General features: G+C 36.7%; 1 protein-coding gene across 1 annotated transcript in view; it reads left to right on the top strand.

The window, feature by feature from the left end:
- The first annotated feature begins 217 nt into the window (after nucleotides 1-217).
- The window catches only part of LOC124303453 (headcase protein-like), a 138,126-nt gene continuing 111,471 nt past the window's right edge, over nucleotides 218-26,872 (top strand). The window contains exon 1 of the mRNA XM_046760666.1: nucleotides 218-2,102. Coding sequence (XP_046616622.1) covers nucleotides 1,327-2,102 — 776 coding nt within the window. The 5' untranslated portion in view covers nucleotides 218-1,326. The remainder of the gene's footprint in view (nucleotides 2,103-26,872) is intronic.

Below are 26,872 nucleotides of genomic sequence, written 5' to 3'. Positions count from 1 at the left end.
AACGACGAGTGCATGCGGCAGCGGGAAAGCTCGGCTAGCCGGCCGGCGTTGCGTTGCGTTGGGTTGCGTTGCGACGGCGGGACGCGCGGCGCCAACGGCGGTCATCGATTGGCCCGCTAGCCGTGACCCCCACCACACGCTTTCGCTTTCATCCAATCGGGTCTCACTTTCGCGCTCGGCCGGTGTGCCGGGCACGCAGCGAGGAAGCTTGGCACGCCGGCTGGCTCAGTAGTGACTGCCTGACTGGTGCAGTAACAATCCTGCTTGGAACTGATCGAGACTAAATTGCGACGCCGCCTCTCGCTGTGTTTCGCGTGTTAGTAATAACAAATCCCACCCTGCCCCGAGCTGGGCTTTGCGTCCGATACTGATTAACGACAATAAGTAAGAAGCGTTGGGCGCTCTGTTGTTCGTTCGCGAAAAGAAAGCGAGACGGTGAAACGGAGAGAGACGGAGAGTGCGAGGGCGTTTTGCAGCTGCGGTCACACGGCCGATTATTTGAAACGCGATTACTTTACTTTCGTTAGTTTTCACATGTAAAACGAAAACCTAACCGGTCTATACGGCTTCCTATTATTATTGTCAACTACTCTTAACAGCTTTATACCGTTCATCGATAATGCAACAACGATCTTGTCGCACGAAATCTCGAGATATTTCTACGATGTGACACGGAACTTTGACGATCGACGGCGTGTCTATCCGTATCCGTATATCCGACGGAGTGAAACTGTTCTCGGTTTTCGTGTTTGTTTGTGTTTGTTTGGTTGTTTTTTATTTTTTTGTTTTTTTGTGTGTAACTCACTGTGTTTGTGTTGCTTGAACGTATCGGCGAAAATTGACGAGATACAAAGAAACGGAGACGAATCACCGATACCGAAGGCGGACGTAAGCGTTGTTATTATGACAACTTCGGAGTGCCGCTGCAGCTGCGACGAGGTCGCGGTCGGTTTTCCGTAGCCAAGGGGTGAATAGAGATTGAAAAGAAGAGCATCGCTGGCTCCGTTAACTTCTATCCAACGCGTATTGTTCGCTTGTTTGTCGGCTCTCGGAAATATTTCGCGGCGCGAGAAAAGTGTGTGAGGACGTACATTGCAAAATTATTGCGCGATAAAAGTAAGAGAATAGTAACAAAAAATCATACCACGTGTCCGAATCTTCGTCGTTTCCCTTGTTCTCGATTTCGGATGAAAACACGCCGCTATCTGTGGACCGAGGAACGGCCGTTCCGGAACGTCGAATAAACAATCGAAAATCGTAGCTCCGCCACCTAACAAGTCAGCGCGGTTAGGCCTTTTGTTACCCTTAAAGTGCGGGAAATTAGTAATGGCGCCTAGACGACACGCCAACGGTCACGGAGGGTTGCTCGAGGGCGGTGGAAACGAGCTTGCGGACATGGTGGCCAACGGAAACGGTGGTCATCAGCAGCACAACAATAACAACAACAACAACAACGGAACAGCCGTAACAACGACACGATGCTGCGCACCGAGCGGCGAGTGTCTGAGAGGCGATTCACCGATCCGAATGGGCCTGCTTCAGGAGGCGGTGAAGGTCACCTGCAACAACGAGAGCTGTCCGGTGGGTCAGTTTATGCATAGAGAGTGCTTCGAGGCGTGGGAACAGACGGTATTGACCTACCTTAAGGGCTGCGGACGCGCGAGGAGCTGGTCCGAAAGACAGCGGCATCAAAACCTCTGGACCAAGAAGGGTTACGACCTGGCGTTCAAGGCCTGCGGCTGCCGATGCGGCAGGGGTCATCTAAAAAAGGACCTCGACTGGATGCCACCCGGATTGGGATCAGCCGTCGGGCAGCGTCCCGAGGACGCCGAGGCGAAGAAGAAGAAGCGTCGCAACAGGCAGAACACAAGGCCCTCGCTCGCCATATCGGCCGGACACCCGGGGCCTCACGGTGGGCCCGTTACCAGGTCCTCCGAGGTACAGATGATCGAGTCGAGTCGCGGAAGGGCCGGATCGCTGTCCTCGAGTACCGGGTCCAGTTCACCCCCGGCTACAAGCGAACCCTCCGTCAGTCCTCTTCATCAGCCGCAGTCCGGTTCCAAGAAGAAGAACAAGGTCGACTTCTTCAGCGATCGCGCTAGGTGAGCAGAGAAAATTTTATTTCTCTATTTTATTTTTGCTCGTTTCTTACGAGGCTTGCTTTGGTAATACGTTTGATCGTAAAACGAGAGATTTACGGAACTAGGATTGTCGATGTACGAATGTCTTTTGTTTTATTACGGTTCACCGTGTTACGGACAATTCTAAAATCGCGAAACGACGGAATTTCGTTAATCGTTGCGATAACGTTAACAACTTCATTACGATCGGTTCTTCTTTCGAGTGGCCGCGATTGACGAGGCTGAAGTTGGCAACGCTGACTCGACCGAGACGCGAGAGAAAAGTTTGTTATTCCGCAATTTTTAGAATACGACATCCGTGTGAAGTTGGGTTTTCAAGTTATGAGTGTGTTTTGTTTATTATGCCTATGACGATTGATCGTTATTACGGTAATAAGAGGCTGAGGTTGGCGGTAAGTAGAAAAGTAAGGATATATAATCATGCGGATGAAGTTGGTCAGGTTACGGTAACGGTGCGTGTTTAAGAAAAATCGCGTTATTTTGTACATTTAGGATTATTTGAAATTTAGTGAACTATGACAAAGCAATCGTACTCAAAAATATTTTTAACAGATGACTCCTTGAAAGTTATTGAGAAATTGCACGGTAAGATTTTTTTTTCTCCCTTGACATTTCGTTACGTTAACCTTACTAACTTCAGTCTCGTGACAAATCGCCGTTTCGAAATTTTACACTTACTCTCGAAGTTGTCAAGTTTTCGAAATAATATATTTACAATTCTTACCGTGATTTACTAGACTTGGGATATTTTTAAAATTGCGAGTTAACGATTTTTTTTTCTTCGAAACTCTAATCGTTACAATAACGTTAATAACTTCAGCTTTGTCTGGATATTTAATTATCATTATTCTCTCACCGATTATTACGTGTTTTTGTACCGTCTGTTTTTATCGGTTCGTTTTACTACAGGAATTTTATCAGGTCTCAACTTTCTAACGTAGTTTGCAGCGATGCATTTAAGAAAAAAAAAAAAAAACTCATCAGGTACCGTTAAAACAGGATTAACAAAGTTAAATATTGTAAACTCAACATCTTCGGTTATTTCGAAGCTGCAAATTGGTAATGTTAGTTTACATCAACGATGCTAACTTGAGCCTCGTGGAATTTCAACGGATTTTCAAATTCCGAAATACGGGTATGTAACCGAATTTTCCAAAATATTATCCGCATTATCCATAATGATGCAAAAAATTAAATAATAATGTCGAAATGTCTTTGAAAAACTTTGAGGTGCCAATTCAGAAAATTAATCTTCTTTCCTTACTACTTTTTGATCGTTTTTTCAATATTCGCTTCCCGCTGTAAACCTCAAATACCTACACAATTAACAAATTGATCAACGTAAATAAGATTTATCGTCGTTGCGAAATATTTCAGCCTCCTTATCGTAGTATTAGATAGATGATACAGTAATTGCGAAAAATTTGGTAATATCCGATGATGAATCATCACTCGATGACGGAGAACGTGAAGAAATGATTTATCGCCGTTGAGTCTGTTACATCCATGAAGTAATAGTAGATCTTGTAAAAGAAACTCTGAAAACACGTGATGCTGCTGCTCTCCTCACCCGTCGACCCCATGCTTCGAAAAGAGGCGAGAGAGAGAGAGAGAGAGAAAGTAAACCTTGACCCTGAAAACCACCGCGGAGAAATGTTTCACGATTCGTGTAGAAAACGCGTATTTAGAATAGGGGTAGAAACGTTTAAGGGGGTATTCTGGTCCAGACGCACGAATTTAACGCAGTTTTTGAAGTGCTGTAAAAAAAAAAACGCATGTTTATTAATACTTCAAGAATACAGTAAAAAAAAATTGAAAGTAAACAATTCCAAATTGAAAAAGTTGGCACGCGACCATACCCACGATTCAACCCTCCTAGCATACTAAAAAAAAAAAGATTATTAATTTACAGAAATGTCTATCGTTGGAACTACGAAAAGTTGAAAAAAAATTTTTTTTAAACAAAATGGCGACTGCTTCAGAAAAAAAAATTCATTTTTGGACCACTTTGTTTTTAGTTTATCGAATTTTTAATAAATAGTTAACATTGAAATTTGGGGATGAGGATAGTTCGTGCAATAGAAAAGCCCATAAAGAAGACATATACTAAATTTGAAGTAAATCGGTTTCAGTAGAACTTGAGAAATCGTGGATATTGTTTTACAAAAAGACAGTTTCGAGAAAAACGCGTTTAAAGTTTGACGTAAAGTTTCTCGCATTCTAAGTCATGAAATGATATTTTAGGCTTACGTTTATTCAATCTGCCATTCCTGCTGCGTACATTGGACCTTCCTTGACTTCGAAATAAGCAAACAGGGTCGCAGCTAGACAGAAAGTCCCTAAAAAATGTCTTTTGTTCAATTCTTTCCGGCCGAGCCGGTTTAGACGGCGCGTCAGCAAAACAGCCCTACCTCCGAAAATTATTTGAATTTTCTAAAATCCTCTTAAAAACGTATTCTTAGATGGTTAAGCTTTGAAAATATGACAAAAAAACATGATTTTTTCAAATTTCTAGACCAGAGAATAACCCCCTTAAAATAGGAGAATAACAAGAACGGACGGATTAATGTATGTTTGTTAACAGGGCCCGGATAAATACGTATTAAAAATTACAAAATATGGACTGAAAAAAAAAAAAAAAATGAGGTATGGAAAAAAATATGCTTAAGACAAACCGCATCTTCTGACTCCAAACGTCGTACTTCGTCATGTAGAAAATTGAAATGAGGAATGAGAATGATTGAAATAAAAAATATGTATATCTATATATTATTATCCAGATCCTAACGATTACTATCTCTTATCATTGCGACCTTGAATCTGATCTGGAAACGTGTAAACTGTGTTTTTATTCGATACAATTGAATGACTGGTTACTTTTTTTTTTGTTTTGTTTTACAGTCATTTTTCGTTTTCATTCTATTTTCAAGTAAATTCTAACCTAGCCTGACTGGCAGAGTGATAAAAATAGCGTGAACTTGACCCGCGCAATCGCAGTGATCAGGAACAGTGGAATGGTTTTTTCTTTGTTCTTATTTCGATTTGTTTCCCCCCTTTTTTTTTGCGTTTCAACTCGAGAGAAAAATAACTGGAGATTTTAATGACACGGTCATTGTTTCGATTAAATTAATTCGCGATGTTCGACTAGATTTTTTTTTTTTCATCATCTCCCGGGAGGAAGAGTCGTCCAGGTTGCAACCACACCCTGAATTCTTGGTGTCTCGGTTTTATATTTATATCTCTCCCTCGCATAGAGAGAAACCTGTCCTATTTCTGCAGCAAACTCTCCCGAGTCCAGTTTCCAACTAACGAACGATGATCGACCACCTAGCAGGTATCGATCTGACGACGATCCTCCACATATTACACAGGGTCTTTAATACCCTCTTCACAACCGACTCGGTTCGACTTTATCCGAGTTGTGCCTCTGCACCAGGCGTCGAGAAAGATTTATTTTTGGACCACGGCTCTCCTCTCTTTTTATATTTCTCTCTCCCTCCCTCTCCTCTCCTATCCTCTCCTATCCATTTCCATGTGTGCAGTAGCGGCAGCAGCGTAGAATCGTCGACTTACGAACTCTTTTCTTCTCACTTCTTACATAACGCACGTGCAAACATATATATATATGTGTGTGTATATATTATATACATATTCAAGGATATTTATTGGCGATATATTGGCGAAGAAAGAGAGAGAGATAAAATTAAGAGAAAAAGTAAAACTGATTGTGAATAAAATAAAACGTTTGACGAATAAAGAAAAATACAGATCGGTCAAGAGAGGGAGTGATAAAGAAAGAAAAAGAAGAAGAAGAAGATGAAGATGAAGTAGAAAAAAGATCGTTGCCGTATCTTTCAGTTTATTTGCGTTACGCTCGAATTAAATCGCGTTGAAGCGTCTTTCGCATCTCTCTCTCTCTCTCTCTAATTCGGCTTGGGTGTTTTACGACGTCGATGCGTGATAGCGATTTTTTTCTTTCTCGAGAATATATTTTTTTTTTTTTTTTTTTTTTGTCAACGTACAGCAAGAAAGTATCAGCAAGCGGGGATTATTTCATTCTGTAGATTATCCGAAATTGTTGCATTATGACTTATTTATTTTAACTTTTTTATTTTTCTTCTCTTTTTTCTCTTTAAGTAGATTTTTGTAACGAAGACGATTGAAATGTCAGCTAACGCTGATGAAATAATTCTTTGTGATAAGAAAAACTTTGAGAAATATACTGGATTTATCGTTACTAACGATTCGTATTTTATGTAACTGCGATTATCGATTCAGTTTTCACACCTTGCATTTTTCATCGTGCATCGAAACATTGCAAGAAATGTTATAGACACCGGCCCTCTGAATTAAAGTTTGCTTTTACAGTATTGAGAGAAATAATAAAGATTTTAATGTTTTGACAATACAAGTATACTGTACGGATTTTGTGCCTGGGATTTGTGTGAGTTGTTGATGTTGTTGTTATTATTATTGTCGGCGAAGTGATGCTTTAATAGAGAAAAATGACTACTTGTCGAAAATATTTGTTTTTGCAATCGGGTGAATGATATTTTGAAATTGAAGAAAACCTGTGATTTTAATTATTCATCTGATGAAAATAATATATTTGGAATTTTAATTTTTTTTTTTTTTTCTCCCCTTTTCTCTTCTTTCCCTGTTCGAACCGCATTCTCCAGTCTTCAAAAGCAGACGACTCTTTCGACAAATGTTAATTTTTCTCTCCTTACAGTATCGATGAATCTATGTAACAATCAGTCACACAAATCCCAGGCACAAAATTCGCGTAGAGACTGGCTTTGTCGTCTATCGAATATACTATTTTCTTTTCCTTCTTCTTTGTCAGAATTCTGAATTTGTCAACAATTGAATTGTCGATAAAAATTTGGCATACTCGCAAGTATCGTAGTGGTGGTGGTGGTGTAAGATTGTGGAACGTGGGCCCTGGGGGACTCTCTCAGCCTTGACCGTGGCCGCGTGGCTTAGCCCGAGGTGTGAGACCTCATGGGCCATGGAACTGAACGGAGAGCCAAGCTTCGTGCTGACCGCGCACACACAGCTGGCTTGTTGCGTGCAACGGCGTAAGAGAGAGAGAGAGAGAGGCAGGATCAGTAGTAAAGTAGATAAAAACGAGGGGATGTGGTTTTCGCGTTGAGTGAAGTGAAGAAGTAGGAGGAAGAAGAGAAAATGAAAATAATCGGTTTCCAAAAACAAACAAATTAAAAAAAAAACCAAATTCTTTGGTCAATAAATTTGATTTTGTTGGAGGATAAATGTGACGATGTATGTATTTGGATAGACGATAGTAGGAGCCGAAGTTCAGCGGATCAGCAAATTAGTAGGCCTACGACTTTAGAAGGAGAGAGTTGTGTGTGGAGGTGTCAGTGAATAATAAAGTGTGTGAAATTAACCCGAATCCTGATCAGGTAACATATTAAATAAATAACGACGAAATGAAACAATAAAGAACGTCACACCATTCTAAAATTATAAACACGACACATCAAACACTCTCCCTTGAAATTCTTCGAATAGTTGTTCCGCTCGATTTTATCTATATACCCTTTTACCGTCAGCTTTTATGTTATTGTTACTATTTTGTTATATTCTTACTCGACTGTTGTCTCTTATATATTTTGACTTACGTACCTTATATCTTTAACCTATGAAACCAAGTTTGTTGGGTTGCGACGTGCAGGGACTATAAATTTGGAATTGTGTACTATTAAGTTATAATTGACTCATTAAACCAAAATGACCCAATCAAATGCATAATTTTCTCCTTGATCGTCGACAACTATTTCTCGCAATTGTCTATTTATTTCCCTTTCTTTTATATTTCATTTATAATCAATAAACGAAATTCACTGCAAGGTGTAGAGATTTTTTATTTTATTTTTTTCCCACCGTTTAACAGTTTCAAAATTATGCCCAACCGCTGTTGCTGTTTTTGTTTCCGTTTCCTGGCCGCACACTTTGACGTGTTGGTTCGTTTAACGCGTTAGACGGATTAAGGAGGGAAATAAATTTCAAATCCCCGAAAATAGTTGTACCGGATAAGCAGGCAAGGTACTGCCATGTATTCGTTGCTTCTATAAGTCGCTAGTAAATTTCGGTAGGAATTTCCGGAGCTTGGAAGAGAGAATAAGAGAGAGAAAGAGACGGAGAGTCGATGGAAAAATCGGTCAGGTACAAAACATACCGCGGTAATAAGATGGGGGGAAAAAATAGAAAAAAAAATTAAATGAAAAATCAACAATTTGTAGTAATGAAAAGGTAGAAAACGATTGAACGACGATTATTACAAGTTTGTTGATTTGTTTGTTATCTTTCTGTGAACTTGACAAGGTTTTAGGTACAAGTTACGTTATATTGAATCATCGACAATCTGTTCGGATGAACTGTATTTTCTCAACTGTGAAATAATATAAAATACGAATAAGAAAAGGTTAAAGAAAGAAAGAAAGAATTTTATCGTAAAAGAAATGATTTTAATAGATAAGGACGAGTGTAAGATTGAAAAAGAATAAGACTTTATCCTGCGAGTCGCGAGAAAAAAAAGAAGAAGAAAAAGGAAAAGAAGCTGAAAGAAGGTGGAAGATGCAAAAAGAAAAAGTATTTATTTTTAAACTCTGATTACGTTGCGATTCGAATTTATATCTATCCGGTCAGGGTCGCAAGCAACTCTCTCTTGAAACTTATTTATTCTCTCTCTCTCTCTCTCTCTCTCTCTCTCTCTCTCTCTCTCTCTCTCTCTCTCTCTCTCTCTCTCTCTCTCTCTGCAACATCTGTCTTACGTAGTTGCTAATATCGGTAAGTTTTTGCAATCGAAAGCGTGAAAATTATAATATATTGACGCATGTATAAACGCAGATAATATCATGCAGATAACGTGAGAAAAATTACACCAGCGTAGATTTTACAGCCATGATAATAGTATCGTTGATGATGGTGGTGATGATAATGATGATGATGACGATGATGATGATATTGTACTGACAATTAATGCAAATTTATTCCGGCATAGCCGTATAAAGAACGCTCTCTCAACGTTTTGTATTTCTCTCTCTCTCTCTCTCTCTCTCTCTCTCTCTCTCTCTCTCTCTCTCTCTCTCTCTCTCTCTCTCTCTCTCTCTCTCTCTCTCTACATTTCTTACTCTTCGTTTTACTCATCGTGCCTCTTATCCTCCTCCGCAACGACCTTGGCCGCGTATTACGAACGATCAATTATTTTTTTGCCGCCTTTTATGCACACGCGTGCGTTCTCTCTTTTTTTTTCTTCCGTATGTGTGTATTTGTGTACATATCATTATAGTACAACAAGAAGGAACGATGTACGTGTGCTTGTTGCATAATAGCTGTGAATTTTTTATTCCTCGTTTCTTTCGTTGTTAATTTTTTGTTTCTCTCACTTTCAACTTGTTTTTTGTCGCCCCCCCCCCCCCCCCCCCCCCCTCCCCCATCATCCTCACTATTCGTAGGCGAGGAAGCAACTTATAAGCATAGTTGTTTTTATACTTTCGGAGTTGGAATGGAGCGGAATGTTGTCTGTTCGTGTCTCGTTTTTTTTTTTTTTTTTTTTTTTGTTTTTGTCGTTACCTATTTTCGTACCGTATAAAAAAAACAAGGTAAATAAATAAATAAATAAAAGAATGAGAAACGAACGACAGGAATAACTAAAAGAAATTTCATTTTTTATCGTACAAGTAATGATCGAGTTTCTCGACGATGCAGCGAATGCTTGCTGATGTATATATATATATATATATATATATTTATATTCATACATATACGTGCGTGTGGGTAGAGATTATCTGTATTATTTACTGTGAATCGCGAAGCAGAGAGAGGAAGGTAGTGTAAATGTTGTACAAACATTCCGCCCACTTACTTCAACACACTTAAACGACAAACTCTCTTTTGGAACGTTTTAAGTTTCGTATTTTAATGACTGTAGACATCCTTCGCGGTCACACGATTCTTTTTAACTCTCGCTATTTTTTCCTTTTCTCTCTTTCTCTCTCTCTCTCTCTTTCTATCGTAGTTATCGTAATCGCAAAAAAAGATGAACGAATAAAAAGGAAAAGGGAAACACATGTATCTATATAGATAGATAGATAGATAGATGGAGAGAGAGATAAAATTTTATCCAATCTCTGTAGCGCATTCTTTTGGCTTATAAATACATCAGTCTTATTATTGTTCTTTTTTTTCCTTCTTTTTTTTCTTTTCTTTTTTTTTATCTCCTATTTTGGTCTATTATTCATTGCCATAATCATTATTCGCAAATCGTTGTTATTCCACTCCTTGGTTTTAACGATTGTGCACGTATTTACGTATACGCATTTTATATCCGATTGCCTATTTCTTAGTTTTTTTTTTTTTTTTCCCCCGCACGTTGTTACAATAGGTATGAAAAAAATTATGCGTTTAGGAGAAAACTAGTTGACGGTGTAATTAATTCGTAGAACGATTCGTAGTAAATTCAAAGATTGATCGGATAGATCAGAGCATAGGTTATATAGAGATTTGTGTGTAATTTGAAAATTCAACGGGGCGGGGATCGAATTCCGAATTTGAAAAGTTACGAGAGCGACGAATTCTGAATTATTTACCGGCGAAACTTGAATTAAAGAAATGAAATTTTTTTTCTTAAAACTCGGAATGACCAGGATACCCGAACGTAAGAATATCGAAAATCCAAAGCAAAGAAAGATCAAAGTCGTGAAATTACACAAAGCTAGAAATTCCCAGAACTGAAAATCTTGAATCATTCGGAAGTTCGGTGTTTCGGATTTGCAAGTTTTCTATTATTCTATTGATCTATTAAAAACTTTAAATTTCCGCAATAAAACATCTGGAATTTGTCGCTTTAGGAACAGTGTTAACATTTGGAATTTCAACTCCGCTACAATTTGAAAATTTTTTACAAATTCGTTCTCGAAAAACTTCTCGACCGAAATAATAAGCCCGAGTAGAGGGACGACGAAGAAGAAGAAAGATGTACGAAGAGACGTCCTCGTCGATCCTGCGCCGTCGTATTTAAGGCATCCTTGAGGCCGGGCTGTTCGTTTCCGAGGGTCGAAGTTCAGGGTCAAACCCGAGAGAATTCGCGGTCTCGACGCGACGCCGATGAGAAAATACCGCGCTGTTTTACTACCTCGTGGTATTATTCAAATTGCAGGTTAGATTCCTGGGAGGAGGAAGGAGGAAGGAAAAAAGGACCAAGTCGAACCCCGACTATTATTTTATTTTTTTTTTTTCTTTTCAAACTTTACCGAAAAATTTTGTTCGTACGGGTCAGAAAAATTGAACATCGAGTTTTCAGCTGTGATTACAAAAAATCTGGTATTCCGTGTGCAGTTATTATTATTGTAACTTTTATTATTAGGCATAAATCAGGGAAATTATTCAGTATTGTGGTGCTATGAGAAATTTAAGCTTTCCGCACGCAATTTTTTTTCATTCTTCCTACTCGGTTCCATGACCGTCGAATGGCTTATGAAAGTATTTTTGAATACCGATTGATTCGATGCTTTATTTATTTTATACATTTATGTATGTATGTATGTACTCCAATTGGCAGTATTAGGTTGGATTTGTGCCAGGGAAAGTGACGAAAAAGTTAGATAATTTTTTGGACTAGTATTTAAGGCGATTATTCGATGTTGGCGAAACGACAAATCGATGCTTAAAGAGAGTTTCTTTAACTGACAATTAAATGTAATTTATTGAATTGTGCCAAAGTGATTTTGTAAAACAGATCAAGAAGTTGAATATTTACAATTATAATCACTTGTATACACTGGAAATATCTACTCTTTACCATATTTTATAACCGCATATCATAATAACCAAAGATATTCGTTAAACGGTTCAATTTCAAAGATCGTCAAGTGTACCAATTTCACTTGAAAAAAATTTTCTAATATACAAAACTATTTATAATATAAAAAAATGAGGCCGAATTTGGTAACGTTTACGTAACGAAAAATTGGCGTGAAAAAATTACTATTTTGCAATCTGGAAGTAGTCAATTTTTTAAAAATATGAATGCATTTGCTTTACGATTTGCCGAATTTCAGACGTTACTGAGAAACTGTGAAATAACGATTTTCCAAAACGTTTACATCGCAATAACTTGACTAAAAAAAAAATAGAAGAAATTTTTTTAGTATAATATAATATATAAAATTATTATTATTATAATTATTTTTCGATTGTTGTTTTTCGTAATTGTTTATTCCTGGTTGCTAATATTGTTTCTCTCTTTCTTTTCTTTTCTTTCCAAATCCCATTTGCACGTATAGCAGAATTGAATCGATGGTTTCCAAAAATCTTACTGACATATTTTTTTCCGTACCCGACGTTAGATTCTCTTGCACACCTTAATCGTCCACACGTGTTTCCTTTCTTGCTCGCTTACTTCACACGCCTTCTGTACCGAGTTCTTCTTCCAGGTCGTTAAACCAGAATTACCATTTGCGTCCAAGGACTTCCTTGTGTATATATATATATATATATATAGGTGAAGCATATATGTCATATATATGATATATATATATATCGCAGATCATTATACTTTCGGTTCCACAGTCAGTCAGTCAGTCAGTCAGTCAGGCTGTCAGTCCGTTTATCCGTTCGTCTCTCTCTCTCTATTCACGCTACATGTTTCTGTCTCTCATTACATATATCGTATAATACATTATTTATGCATGCATGGATATGTGCTGCCCAGCATGTATATATATATATATATATATATATATATTTTGTGTGCCGATGCCCAATGTGGCACGTGCGTTTCATCTCACGTTGTTTTTCATCTTTGTAAAAAAATAAAATAAAAAATTCTTCCACCTCTCTCTCTCTCTCTCTCACATACACACACACACTCTTTTCCTTTTTACTACGAATTCCGTCTTTCTGGGTAGACAAAATTTGCTTCACCGCTCCCTCCCCCTCCCCCCTTCATTTCGGGTCGCCATGCTTTTAGTTTTATAATTTTGCAGAATATTATCTTCAAAGTTTCCGTATTCTTTCCTTTTACCGGTTACCTTCTTTTTTTTTTTTTTTCTTCTTTTTCTTTTTCTTTTTCTCATTTTATCGTATTCCGTTCGGGATGTCTTTCGGAATAACTTTCGGCGAGCAAATAATAAAATCAAACAAATGAGTTGAAAAAAAAATATATATATATATATATATATAAAAAAGAAAACCTTGAATCATGACGGGTGTAGCCGTTGAATAGAAAGAAAAGAAAATCGACAAAGCCGAGTCTAAACTTTTTGCAATTTTTAGTCTTGCTTCTAACCTTGCTTTCTTTTATTTTTTATTCATCCCCCCCCCCCCACGCACACACACAAGAACAACAGCGTTTGCACGAGTACAATTTCGTTGTACAGAAATGGTTGGATGAAATAAATAAATAAATAAAGAAGGAAAGAAAGAAAAAAAAAAGAGAGGGGGGGGGGAAAGCAAAAAGTACAAACAACCTTGAAGGGGGGAACACAAACAGTTGAATAAATTTTACTTGGTCAGGTGATATGATGCCGTGACTAACTTCTCAAACACCGGCCTTCGCGCGATAACCTAAACTCCGTATATCTGTGTGTGTGTGTGTGTATGTATGTATGTATATGTATATGTATCTACCCGTGTAAACTACAAGAGAAAGAGAGAGAGAGAGAGAGAGAGAGAAGGTTACGCATGCGAGACACGACGACACACTGGCTTACTCGTACTTTACACTTGCGAATTCATAACGGGCTGTTTGCCGAAATTCATGCCGCTAATGCGAAAGCACCGGCAGGATCTGACTCCTCCTTATTTGTACTTGTGCGAAAAATTTCCGCGGGGTCCGTCTCTCATCAACATTCACGGAACATATCCAACCACAGCTTCTTCTTTTTATACTTCTTCTTATTCTTCTTGTTTTTCTTATTCTTCCACGTAACCATTTCTTTTATCCATCAATTGTAAGTCGTTTTTCTTGCACGTAGAAATGATTTTTTTTCTTTTTTTTTTTCATACAAGACGTCTCAATTTTGTGTATATCATACAATATGAAAAACAAAAGAATATAACCTCTTACTGCCTGAAAATATTTCCTGTCGTCAAGATTCTTTTGACATTCGTTCGTTATACCTTGATTGATTTATTTATTTGTTTATTTATTTATTTTTTTTCGTCTGCAAATGATTTCGCCTGCACAGTTAAAATAGGGAAAACGCATTCACATTTACGTAGATCGAAACAAATCTCAAAACATTATTCCTGTAGCCTGATATATAATATATATCCTATAATCGTACTTTTTCAATTCAGAGAATCAAATCTCTGTTTGACACAAATAAATTATTCAGCACGCGAAAGCTACACATTTTCAAATATATCGATTGAGTAGTTTTTCTCCTTCTGCCCCCCCAAGCTGTATAATATTTTATTCTCAGTCGATATTATATTATATTTGGTATTATTTTTTTTTACTTCGAGTAATATTTACAATCTACAATTAAATAATATTTGCCGAAGCCTGAAGTAAACGCGAATTTTGCAAACACGATTTCAGATTTATAATTAGCGACTCGAAAAACTTATAATCTATGTAAAACATGCAATACGTGTAGAGGGGTAACTTTTTCGGAAATGAATAAATTCTTCGATTTGCTTCCCACGATAATGATTTACATAACATCGCAATAATTAATCTCGAATATTGATAACCTGTCGGTATACTATCGAAAATATAAAAAAAACCGCAAAGAAATATGTTTTCAAAGCTCTCTAAATATACAAAAATTGTACGCGAAGTAATGCTTTCCACTGTGACTCAAAGGGATAAGTTTAAAGACGAATAAAAAAAAAGGCCCGTATCTTTTACCGCACCAACTGTTCAATACCGAGGGGTTTGAAATTTTCCTAATGGAACCGTGGAAACGCGACCACTTTTAGTTTACGGTTTAACGCAAACTGCGTCGTCGCACGTCGTGGAATAATGCAATTACCGAACCCCGACGCCGGACGCCCCGCTAATTTTTAAACAATAATCGTAACTATTCAGAGACGCTTCCGTCTATCTCTCCATCTCTCTCTATCCCTCTCCCAAATAGCGGGGGTTGGTGGCGTTATATCCGTACGGTCATGTAATTCCGGAAAAGTGGAAGGTAGCAGAGACGACCGAGAATTGTACCGGCGTTCGGCGGGAAAACGTAATTTCGTTAATCGGTCGCACAGAAGAAGGTGATCCTATATACCGGGACAATCTCTTGAAACGTGAAAATCAACCGCGCGTGCGCCAAATAATTAAATCTCATTGGTCGGCGAAATCTTCACGCAGCGATATTCTTGTCCGCGATGCAGGCGCGCCAACCTACGCAAAACGTGTACGTTTGAATTTTCAAAGAGCGTAAAGCGTCAAATTCCGACCGTTCTTTGAAGAATCGACTTTCCGACCCGACAACAAAACGCTTCCCAAACCTTTCCGAGTCACTGCCTCGATTATTTGAGATTCTAACCTCGAAAATTCGTATCGATCGCATCGCCGTCAGAAACAGTTCGACAGCTAAAAACTCGGGATGGCCAGCCTGCGCGGACGGCCGATAAAACTCGCGCATGCGCGGTTGATTGTCGAGTTTCAAGAGATTGGCCCGGTATATTCCATTTCACACGGTTTACACGCGATGAGAAATAACGATTTTGAAAATTTAGAATGTAGGTTGAAGGGGGGCTGCTCATTTGAGAAATCATTGAACCATTTCATTCGATATCGGACAGGAAATCCATATAATGATCTTTTCGTCTCATCTATAGGAAATCACGAGGGATTGCCAAAAAAAAAAATAAAAATCATACGTGATGATTCGTCTAGAACAAGGAAGCCCGAAGGCGGTAGTAAAGTAACCAAGGCATCGGCGAAACCATATTAAATTTATTGGCATTGCCATTGGCAATGAGAAAGAACGAGTCTGTGTTTCCTTTTTGCCGTGAATAGAGAGTTTTGTATACTTACTACCTTCATTCTAACCCGCGTTGGCAGGAGGGGGGGGGGGGAGATATTCAGGTGTGTGTGTGTGTGTGTGTGTATATATAATAATAATAATAATAATATATGTATATGTGTGTAATATATACGTATAATAAATCATGCAACGTTCTTCATTGTATCGGATATATATATACTAACATACAATATGTACACGGTGTGTTTATACAGCTTATATATTATTATTAGCATTATTATTATTATGTATGTATGTATGTATGTATGTACCACACGAATCTTGTTACAAAAGCAGACCAAATTCCTCAGTAGAGACTTGACGGAATTGTGTTCCACCTTCTTGCGTCTCTCTTCTCTCTTCTCTCCCTTCCTCGCTTGTTAGTTGTGAATTGAAACTGTGTATGTTCTTGAATTTTTTTTAAACGTTTACTTTGGATCGTTTGCTTGTGTATGTAAAACACGAAGACACGGTGTGTTAAATGCACGCGTATGCAAAGGTGTAACAGCGGAGGATCGAACCTCGATTGTGATCAATTCCTTTTGTTTTTTACATTATGCGCGAATGAATGAGTGAATTACGAATGAATGAATGAATGAACGAATGAAACGCCAGGCTGAAATTCGTAATATAAACGTAACGATTGCACAATGAAAAGTAGGAGATGTAACATATAACCAAATTATTCTTCTGCAACTTTGGAGTCAATTCGTAAACTCGGGTGTTTTGTCGGTTTTTTTCTTCTTCTTCTTGCGATTGAAATATTAAAAGTTTTGCCGGAGTATTGAATTTCTTTTAAACTTATACAATTATTAGGTGTGTAACGCGAACTAGCTGCTTCTTCTCGACGAGTGATCAAGAACCCTTTTTTTTTCTTTTTTTTTTTTCAATCTCCTTTTCAACTAGTTTCTAACACCCTTGAGCAGTTTTTTTATTGTTATATTGATGATAACGATTTATGATGACAACGAGATAATTTAACTCTAAGGAAATTTGGCAATTTTGGGTATTATATTCATTTTTGTTTATTTAAGATCGATTGCTGCGTAAAACGTTTGGGAAAATTTCTGTGTCAATTTTGCACATCTCTTTGTATCAGATTTGAAAATGACTTCTCGTGTCGTGCTTTACGAATATTTAATTTGTAAAGAATCCATGCGATACGGTATAAATTTACATTGATGTCAGATATCCATTTTAATTTTAATTTATCATAAAACCCTATTATTCTGCTCTTTTCTCCGTGTAGGTAAATAACTTTGGATCCTCGATGACGATGAAGAATCGTAGTTTAATAAATACTCTATCACATAGTCGTCGATTACGACGTGTATTCAAATACAATATTATTGTCGTTTATACGTAATATTCATAATATTCATAATATTCGTAATATTTATAATATTGTAACGGTATTACAGTTGCTTCGTTTCTGTATTGAATAACGTTGTTTGTTACATCGGCTCTGGAGATCGACGTGGCAAAAGTAAATAATATTTTCACTCAGCTGTGGATTGTGGAAAATAAAATCCTCGCGTCTGACACGTGTATTTTTTTCATCAATCATTCGCTCTTAATATGTTTATACATGTACGTATGTAACGTATATGACAGCTGATGTAATCAACTTCCACGTGTCCTCGGCCACCTGAATCATCGTCGCGCCTTTCAGTATAATAAATGATACGTATATGTATTACAATGGAAAATACATCCGCATACCATACGTATATACAAATTTTTTAAACGTATAATTCGATTGAAATCAAGCGTTTGAAAATGTAAAGGCAAATGGTCGGATGTCAAGCGAATACAACCTTTTTTCATTAATAAGTATACGTGAAAAAAAAGATCGAATCAGAAGGTACGAACGGTCATTTTTTTCCGAGACAAATCGAAATCTGCGAAATTTCAGAAACGGTATAAAAAAAAATTCTCGAAGATGAGAACAAAAGGTCGTAAACGTCTTTTTTTTTGCAATTGCTCTAAAGACTACTGAAACGCATAAACAATTGAAACTAACAAAGTTGTACAGTGAGGATATCTATTTTTTGAAACTTCATTATCCAAATCGTCAATTATCGAGATGATAGGAATAACAATAATAATTTTCGGCGGTTAGTCCGTTATGCAATTAACGTAGCGGATCACTTTTTCAATTTTCACAAGGACCAAAAGGTCGTACCTGCCATCGCTTACGATCTTTTGCTTTTTTAGTCGACGAATTAATTACTCGAACCCAAAAAATGTAAAAATATATATTTTGGCAAATACGAATTTATCGAATTGGTCGACGTAGGTTTTTACGGTTGCATCAATAGCAGAAGGTCGTATCTACCAGTACATACGATCTTTTTCTCTCAATCAAACCGTTGTTCAATTTCAAAGCCTCGGGCCTGGATACGATAAAGAAAAAAATATAGGCCCCTTTGCCTTTTTCAAAAGTAAAAGGTCGTGTAAAGTGCCACTTACGACCTTGTGCCAATACATCTACGATACGTGTTGTATGTATTTCCGTCTATGGAAAACCCCCATAAATGAAACGGTGTCGGTTTGAAACCGACAAATCCTCTTCCTTATTTCCCTCTCACATATATTTACAATGTCTGCAACGGGTTTCGCTTTGTCGCGTATTTTTTAACCTCACACGTATACACACGTATGTTGTATGTGTGTAGGGGGAGATCCGGAAAAGTGCGTCGTACCCATCCATATACGTATATTTCCAGACGGATACTCGGGAAGTAGCAATCCTCGTCTGTACGAGAGACCCCCTCTCAAACGTCAGTAGCAAAATTTTTGCGTGTCGAAGTTTCGTCGCGGAAAGTGGAAGAGAGAGAGAGATGTCGCTAAATTTACAAGAACGAAAATAAAACTAAAAAAAAAAAAATAAAAATTACGAGAATAAACTTAATATTTGTGCAAAAGTTGACGAAAACCGGTAATTTTTAATCATTTATCATTTACCAACGCAATATTGTGTACGAATATAAAAATCGTTTAGTCTGCGATGCTCGAGGTGTTTTTTTAAAACAAATTCTTTTTCCTTTTACCAATCTTTAATTGAAAATTACAATCGCTTTATGATAAATGTATGAATAAGGTTTCTAAAACTGCGCTGAGAATCGTCGATTTTACTGTAAGTTTATAATGAAAAGAAACAAATTTTTTTTCTCCCTTATCTCCTTGAAAAAAAGAAATTATGCACACTCGAGGCAGATAAAAAAAAAAAAAAACTCTGTCTCAAAATAAGAAGAAGAAGAATGTCTGTAAATGTTAGCATTTCATGTTAAACACATATCTATTTACATATCTCTCTATCCTGTACGTAAATGATTAATTTCATCAAATTCTATTCAACCTTGTTATTATTATATTACGCGTACAAGTAGAATATTTTTTTTTTTTACCCCACAACCGGATGTCCCGGTATTTTATATTTCTCACATAGCGTCTGTGTTTGAATCGTCATCCTAATTACCGTCGTCACGTTCTTTATAATATCACCCGCTTTGTCATTATTATTTAACTCATTAGTAGACAGACACACGTGATGTACAATGTACGTAATACACACACACACACACACACACACACACACACACACACACACACACACACACACACGTGTTACTTACCTTGTGCATATTGATATTATAATACACGCACGTTTTCGAGTGATATAAACAATCTTTCGCATAATTTATAACGCACACGTGTAACACCTTCCATTCTTTGAATATAATTAATACATGTACGTATAATGTATGTGTAAATACATGTCGATGTTTTTAACAGTATCATACATACATGCATACATACATACATATATATATATATATATATATATATATATATATATATAAGCCAGCTGTCATGTAATTTTCAAATTCATATTTATATGCGGTGCGCATCCGCTGTGTCGCGTTGCATATACGCTTCGAAATTCGGTTCCTTTTAGTTTTCTTCTCCTTGTTTTGTCGATGAAAGAAAAAAAAAAAAAAAAGAAATCAAATCACGTGCCATTTTTATTGCAGCCAAGTTTTTTCACCGTCGAGTTTCTTTTTTTTTTTTGTTTCTTGTTTTTTTTTTTTTTTTGTACTTTTCTTTTTCCTTTTCATTTCAAACCTGTCGAAGACTTTATTGTACGCATTTTTATAAACAGTGACGTTTATCTGATTAAACGCAGAGAGTAAATGTAAAATTGAAGAACGAAGAGACAGATATAAAAAGAAATTAAAGGGTTGGTAAACTGTGACCGTAATATATATATATATATATATACATATCTAGAAAGATTATAAATCCAAATCTGACTTTTTTTTAAGTGAAATTTGTCTAGATTGGCTGGCACGATGATGTGAATTTTTTTTTTATTTTCAGACAATAGCATTAATGCCAACTAAAACCTCGGCAGTTACAGATTTTTTTCATATTCAACATTATTACTCTGGCAGTGAAATATGTATACTGAGAAAAAAAAAAAGTTTCTCCCCCTACTATTTCCATAAGAAACTTCGATAAGAAAGCGATAACTATTTTAGAGTTTTAAGGTAAAAATCTGAAAAAAATTCATCAATACCCTAAATAAGGACAACCCTAATACAATAACGTATTAATACCTGTATATGTTTAAGAATATTACAGGAAATTGTAAAGAAAGAAGAGTTTAATAATTTTTTTTTTTTTTTTCCCATATATTATGCGCAATGCATTTCATACTCGCAGAGTATAGCTGCGTAATGGCGATAGGATATTCTCTCCGCTGCGAAAGAAAGAGGTGTGTCTGAGCTGAGAGGAGAAAAATGTGCCTTCCCGATGGGATGACGTAGAAAAAACACTGGAAAACGAAAAAAGGAAGGGGCAGGGGGGGGGGGGGGACGGTACCAGAGGTAATCTAGGCGCCTAGGTAGAGATAGGAGTGTCTATTTTTCTCTTAGCTTTGATACCTATTCCCACCTCCTTGTACCTGCATTTTTTCCTTTCTCTCTCTATCTCTCTCTCCCTTTTTTTTGTTTTTTTTTTTTTTTTTATTTCAAACAAACGCCTTGGCAACTTTGCGTCGAGCAGGAACCCGTGTAGTAGTTGCATTTCTTCTTTCTCACCTGAAACTCGATGTTACGTGTACGGTAAAAATGCTGTGGCTAAAAGCGGCTCTCGTAAGCATGCTTAACGTTTTTCTTCCCTTAGTCTTACGATCTTAAATTCTTCCTTTTCTTCCTTTTCTACTTCATATTTTGCTTTTTCTTTTTTTTTTCTTTGTTTCGCCATATCACGTTGAATCGGAGGGCCAACGAACGTGGAGCAAGATACGGGAAAAAGAAGGAGGAAAAAAAAAAACAAACACTATTCGGTGTAATATATTGTCCGAAAGACAGATTGTTTTACGACCACTTGTGCAAAAATTAATTTTTTTACGCGTAGAATTATTCTTCTTTTTCTTGTAAAAAAAAAAAAAAAAAAAAAAAAAAAAAAAAACACCTATGAATTATGAGTTTTTCACATTCAAATTTGAAATCTATTTTGGGTTTGACAAACTGATTCTTTTTCCAACAATAGGAGACAAAAAGAGAAATTATGAAAATGGCGCGATTTGAAATTCCGAATTTTTAAAGTTCCGAATGCACCGAATTCCGTTTTTTTTTTTTTTTTTTTTTTTGTCGAAATTTAAAGTACAAAAATTAAATTTCAATGAAATATCTAAGTTTCGAATGGTATGAAAATCGACGCTCAAAGTTTTGAAAGAGCATAACTTCGACAAGTCAAAGTTCCAAAAGTAGGAGAACGAGAAAATTTTCAGTTTCATGATTTGCTGGTTTGGTGTAATTTCACCATTTCGATCTTTCTTTGTTTTGGATCTTCGATATTTTTACGTTAGAAATTCTGGTCATTCTGATTTTCGGTTTTTCTCATTTTTTACACTCGCTCGTCGATTAAACTACGCTGTGCGATTATATTTTAATTTTAGTAATTTCACTCAATCGAAATCTTTTTTTTTGAAACTTTTCTCTATGATAAGTTAAATTTTCGACATCTAGCATCCCGGAACTTTGATCCGTCGGTTTTCCATTCAAAACTTTGTAATTTCTCGAAAGTTTTATTTCTTTGCTTCAAGTTCCGTAATCAAATAATTCGCACTCAGGCGCTTCCGTAAATTTCGATCGATCATAAGACACTTGCGTTTACCTAGGTGCGGAAAAATGAGGTATAAAAACTGTCTGAAACCGTCTCACAGAATTAACTTTTCCAAAAATTGATCTGGGCCACCCTCAAATTACCGTCTTCCACCCTCCTGAACTCGAATAAAGTGACCCGTGTTGCAATTAATATTTATACAACGTACACAAATGCGTACATAATGCGTACAAGTTACACGTATACCTATACATATATCTATTGTCATGAGTCAGTCATTGGGTCGGTTATCCTGACGACGATGACGTCGTCACTTGGAATTTTCAATGTCGCATTATTGCGCAAACTTGTTATAGCAGTTTGGCAATTATGCATCATCATTATCATTATTTATACAATGTGTGAATGGTTTTTTTTTTTCTTTTTTAATTTTTTTATTTTTGCGACGGAAAGTCACAGAGACAGAAAATTTAATCGTCGATATTGACTGCGGACAAAAATATGCAACGGGGATAGAATCTGATGATTTTTTAAAAATTTGTTGCGAAATAAATTGGAATGAGAGAGAGAGAAAAATAAATAAATAAATAAATAAATAAAGAGAGAGTGTGAGCGAATGAAAAAATAAATGGCGAAATTATCGCTGTGGCTCGATTCGAATGGCCGGGAGACCATCTTGAACGTCTCGATTAAATCGAACGAATAGGCGTGATCTTTTGAGCAAGATCCATTTACGTGCGGTCGATGATAATCATCTCGATGGTTCTAGGTATAATATTAACTTGAATCGTTCGTTTTTCTTGCTTGTTCTTTATTCGCCATCTAATACCATTATCAAGATAAATGACAGATATTTATTTTGTTCCTTTCTATTTTTCTTATCCGTCGCTTGATCTTTATTTACTTTAATACTTCCTTTTTTTGCTTACGCCAGTTCGGCCGGATGAGATATTCGTTGATGGTTTCTTTTTTTTTTTCTTTTTTCCCCCTTGATATTATCTCAGTCGTTGTCATTTTTCTTTTTCATTCTAAATAAAGGTTGGGTTAATTTTCGCCATACTAATATATAATATTTATACACAACGATTGCGTTGATTGAGAATAAATTTACAATTGGAATGAAGTCGAACGATGTTGTGGACCGCGATTGTCGGAAATAAAAAATTGAGGAAGAAGAAAAAAAATAAATAAAAAATGAACGAACTCGATGAAAAGTTTTTATTTTTAACAAACAAAACACACTCGAGACGAAGACAAATTTTTTAATACCTTTGTCACGGTTTAAATATACAATAAAAAAAATTCTCAATCAGTGTTTCACTTCGTTACAATCGTCCGTTTTTTTTTTTTTCCATTTTTCACTTTCCCTGTGTTCTATTTTAATAAATTGAAGATGGCGGACGAAAACTTCAAATTTCATCGAATACTGTCAAAATACTCTATGCAGGGGTTTTCGGGGTTTCAAAATATGATTTCAGATTCGTAATCAGCGACCGCAAAAACTTCTGGACAGAGTTTTCTTCCCCGGATTCGATCGATTTTGAAATTTTCGTCCGCTGTATTGGATCAGCCATGTTGAATTTTTAGATCCGATTTCAGATTTTTAATGAGCGAGTCGAACAGACTATGTAACTTTTTCGTAAACGAATCATTCCTTCAATTTTCACGATTTTTTTCAATCAATTTGTTTCCAGCCTTAATAATCGACACTGTATCGCAAATAATTACTCTCGAGTATTGAATATCTATCGGCATACTATCGGAACTAGCAAAAAAAGCGCAAAGAAGTATGTTTTAAAAATTCACTAAATATCTAAGACAAAATGTGTGCAGTAAAATCGTTGGCTAGATTGTTTATCGCTACGACTCAAAGGGTTGAAAATGTAAAATATGGCAAATTTACGTAGAAAATTTCGTCGTCACCGGATGTGAAAGATACCGAGTTTTATCGGTACGCGTTAAAAACTTGGCCCGTGTGTCTCTCTGGTATTTTTCTCTCGAAACCTTCCCTCTCATCCCATAATATACATGGTGTCCTGTATGCCAGTATCAGGTATAGTCGGTGCGGCTCGTATACTCTGTACACGATTTCGAAGGAGAACCGGTCCCCCTGCATCAACCTTTGCCGTTCTTTCCTTCTTCCTTCAAGTCTGTTTAACGCTCTTAAGGGGGTATTCTAGTGTAGAGGCATGAATTTGAGGTGTTTTTTGAAGTGCTATAAACAAAAAACAAAAAATATTTTTACCATCCATTTTTTTATCAGGCGTTTATTATTATTTCACGATTACAAAAAAAAAAAAAAAACAAGTCAAAAAATACAAAATTGAAAGTGCTATGAGTTGTTGAAGTGGGGGGTACAAAAAAAATGGCGCTCCAATGTTGTCACGATTGCAAGCATTTTCAAAATCAGAAAAAAAAAAAGATTATTAATCTACATAAATGCAGCTATCGTACTAACTAAAAAAAAGTCGAAAAAAAATTTTTTTTTGCCAAATTACGGCTGCCCGAAAAAATAATACGTTTTTTTTTTACTTTTTTGGACGTTTCTGAATTTTTTAAAAATAGTAAAAATTATTATTTCGTTATAATAATAGTTCGTGCGATAGAGACGTGTATTGAGAAGATTCTCACCAAATTTCAAGTAAATCGGTTCAATAGAACTTGAGAAATCATGTCAACCGTTTTGAAAAATGTAGTTTTGAGAAAAACGCGTTTAAAGTTTCGAGTAAAATTCGTTCCAGCCGAGCCAGTATTGAAGACGTGTCACTAAAATAGCTATATCTCTGAAAATAATTGAAATTTTGACTTGTCCTTTTAAGGACACATTCTTGAAAGGTTAAGCTTTGAAAATATAAAAAAAAAAAAATCGATTTTTTCAAATTTCTACACTAGAATACCCCCTTAAAGATTCATTTCAATTTCTCTGATCCGTTCCTTCTCCTTGTTTAGTTTTTGTATCTATCGCCGCTTGGAGGAATGCATAAATTGTGAAAACATTTCGGTACGAAATTCCTGCGGGAAGAAAAAAATGCGGCCTCAAGTGTCGGAAGAAGATGTTTCGTATTTTCTCTTTTATAAACGACGGAAAATTTGTTTCGCCGTTTGTCTTGGCGCGGTTCTTCTTTGATCGTGCAAATATTTGTCCGTGAAAATTTTTACCGAGCTACACGTTGGAAAATATCAATCACACGGATCCTCGTATCGAAATATAATTGTTTATTATATAACATTTACAACATTTATATACCGAATAATCGAAAAATCGAAGATCGAGGGAAGAGAAGACTTTAAAATGAATAAGCCTTGCGGGTATTTTGAAAATACAAATTCTTGATTAGGTACGATTGAATTAAGTTTTTATCGGTAAAGAATAATGGAAAATTCAAGTTTTCGTACCATATTGATCGTGCATTGATCTAAATATTAGTCGTTGTTTTTGTTTGTTTGTTTGTTTGTTCGTTTTTTCTTTGATTGTTAATAAAAGTGAAAATACGACTTGTCGTACGGATAAAAATATACAATCGGCAATATTGTCGTCCGCTATATTATTACGCGTCGTTGATATCGCGAACGTCGGATCGCTCCGCTACTGCGGCAGATGAAACGAAACGCGGTCCGTGTGTCGGTCGGTAGGTCGGAAGCAAGAAAGGGAGAGAGCGAGAAAGGGAGAAAGGGAGGGAGAACGAAGGGGAGGAGGGATACTTTACCCCGATGCAAGCTCAGAGCTCCGAGCTGCCGTAAGACTCGGAAGTTCTTATTTCCAGAGGACGTTTCAAGGTTAGATAATAACCCTCCTCCTCTCTCTCCTCTTCTCTCTTCTCGCCTTCGTCCCTTCCATTCCATTCCATTCCCTCTCCCTTCTCTTCCCTTCCCTTCTACAACTTCCTCCTACCTTCCACTTCTCGCTCTTTCTTTTTCCCGTTTCTTTCCTCTCTCTTTCTCTTCGTCTCTTTCTCTCTTTGTCTCTCTCTCTTCGTCGCCAGGAGGAGTTTGAGATCCGGATTCTGACCAATCGGGTTTTGGACGTGATCCTCTGCATCCACCGAACCGGTTCTGCCAAACGGTCGTAAATTATAATAAATAAAAATATATACACACACACACACACATTTTGTACAACTACATATCGACATTTATTTTATATTCGATTTTCTTATCTTCAGCGTGCCGGCTTGCTTGCTTGAGTTTTTCGACATTTGACAGTTTCTTTTTTACATTCCATTGTAATAATCCTTGTCGTCGTGCAACGGATACGGAAATTCTTTCACAATTTTTCGCGAATTCGGGCCATTATTATATCCTGGCAGTTTGTCGCGTTTTTTTTTCTTCATTGCTTTTACGCTATTATCCTGAACCGTAGCATGCGTAACTGTAACGTTATTGCAATTTGCAAAGAAGCGAGAAAACGCGGCAGTCCGGGATATGTTAACGATCGATTTTCACGTTCACGCACTGTATTTTCCTCCGTTCAAAATGTCTTTTCATTTCTCTGTCGGCATATCGTTATTTATCGTTCGCTTCCCGTGACACAATTAGAATGTTATTTTAATCTAGAATCGTTGTACAGAAGCGAGAATTCAAAGAATACACAAATCA

This window comes from Neodiprion virginianus, chromosome 4 (genome assembly GCF_021901495.1).
Source record: "Neodiprion virginianus isolate iyNeoVirg1 chromosome 4, iyNeoVirg1.1, whole genome shotgun sequence".
NCBI classification, from domain to species: domain Eukaryota; kingdom Metazoa; phylum Arthropoda; class Insecta; order Hymenoptera; family Diprionidae; genus Neodiprion; species Neodiprion virginianus.
Note: the sequence above shows the minus strand (reverse complement) of the source record. Positions and strands in the feature narration are given on the sequence as shown.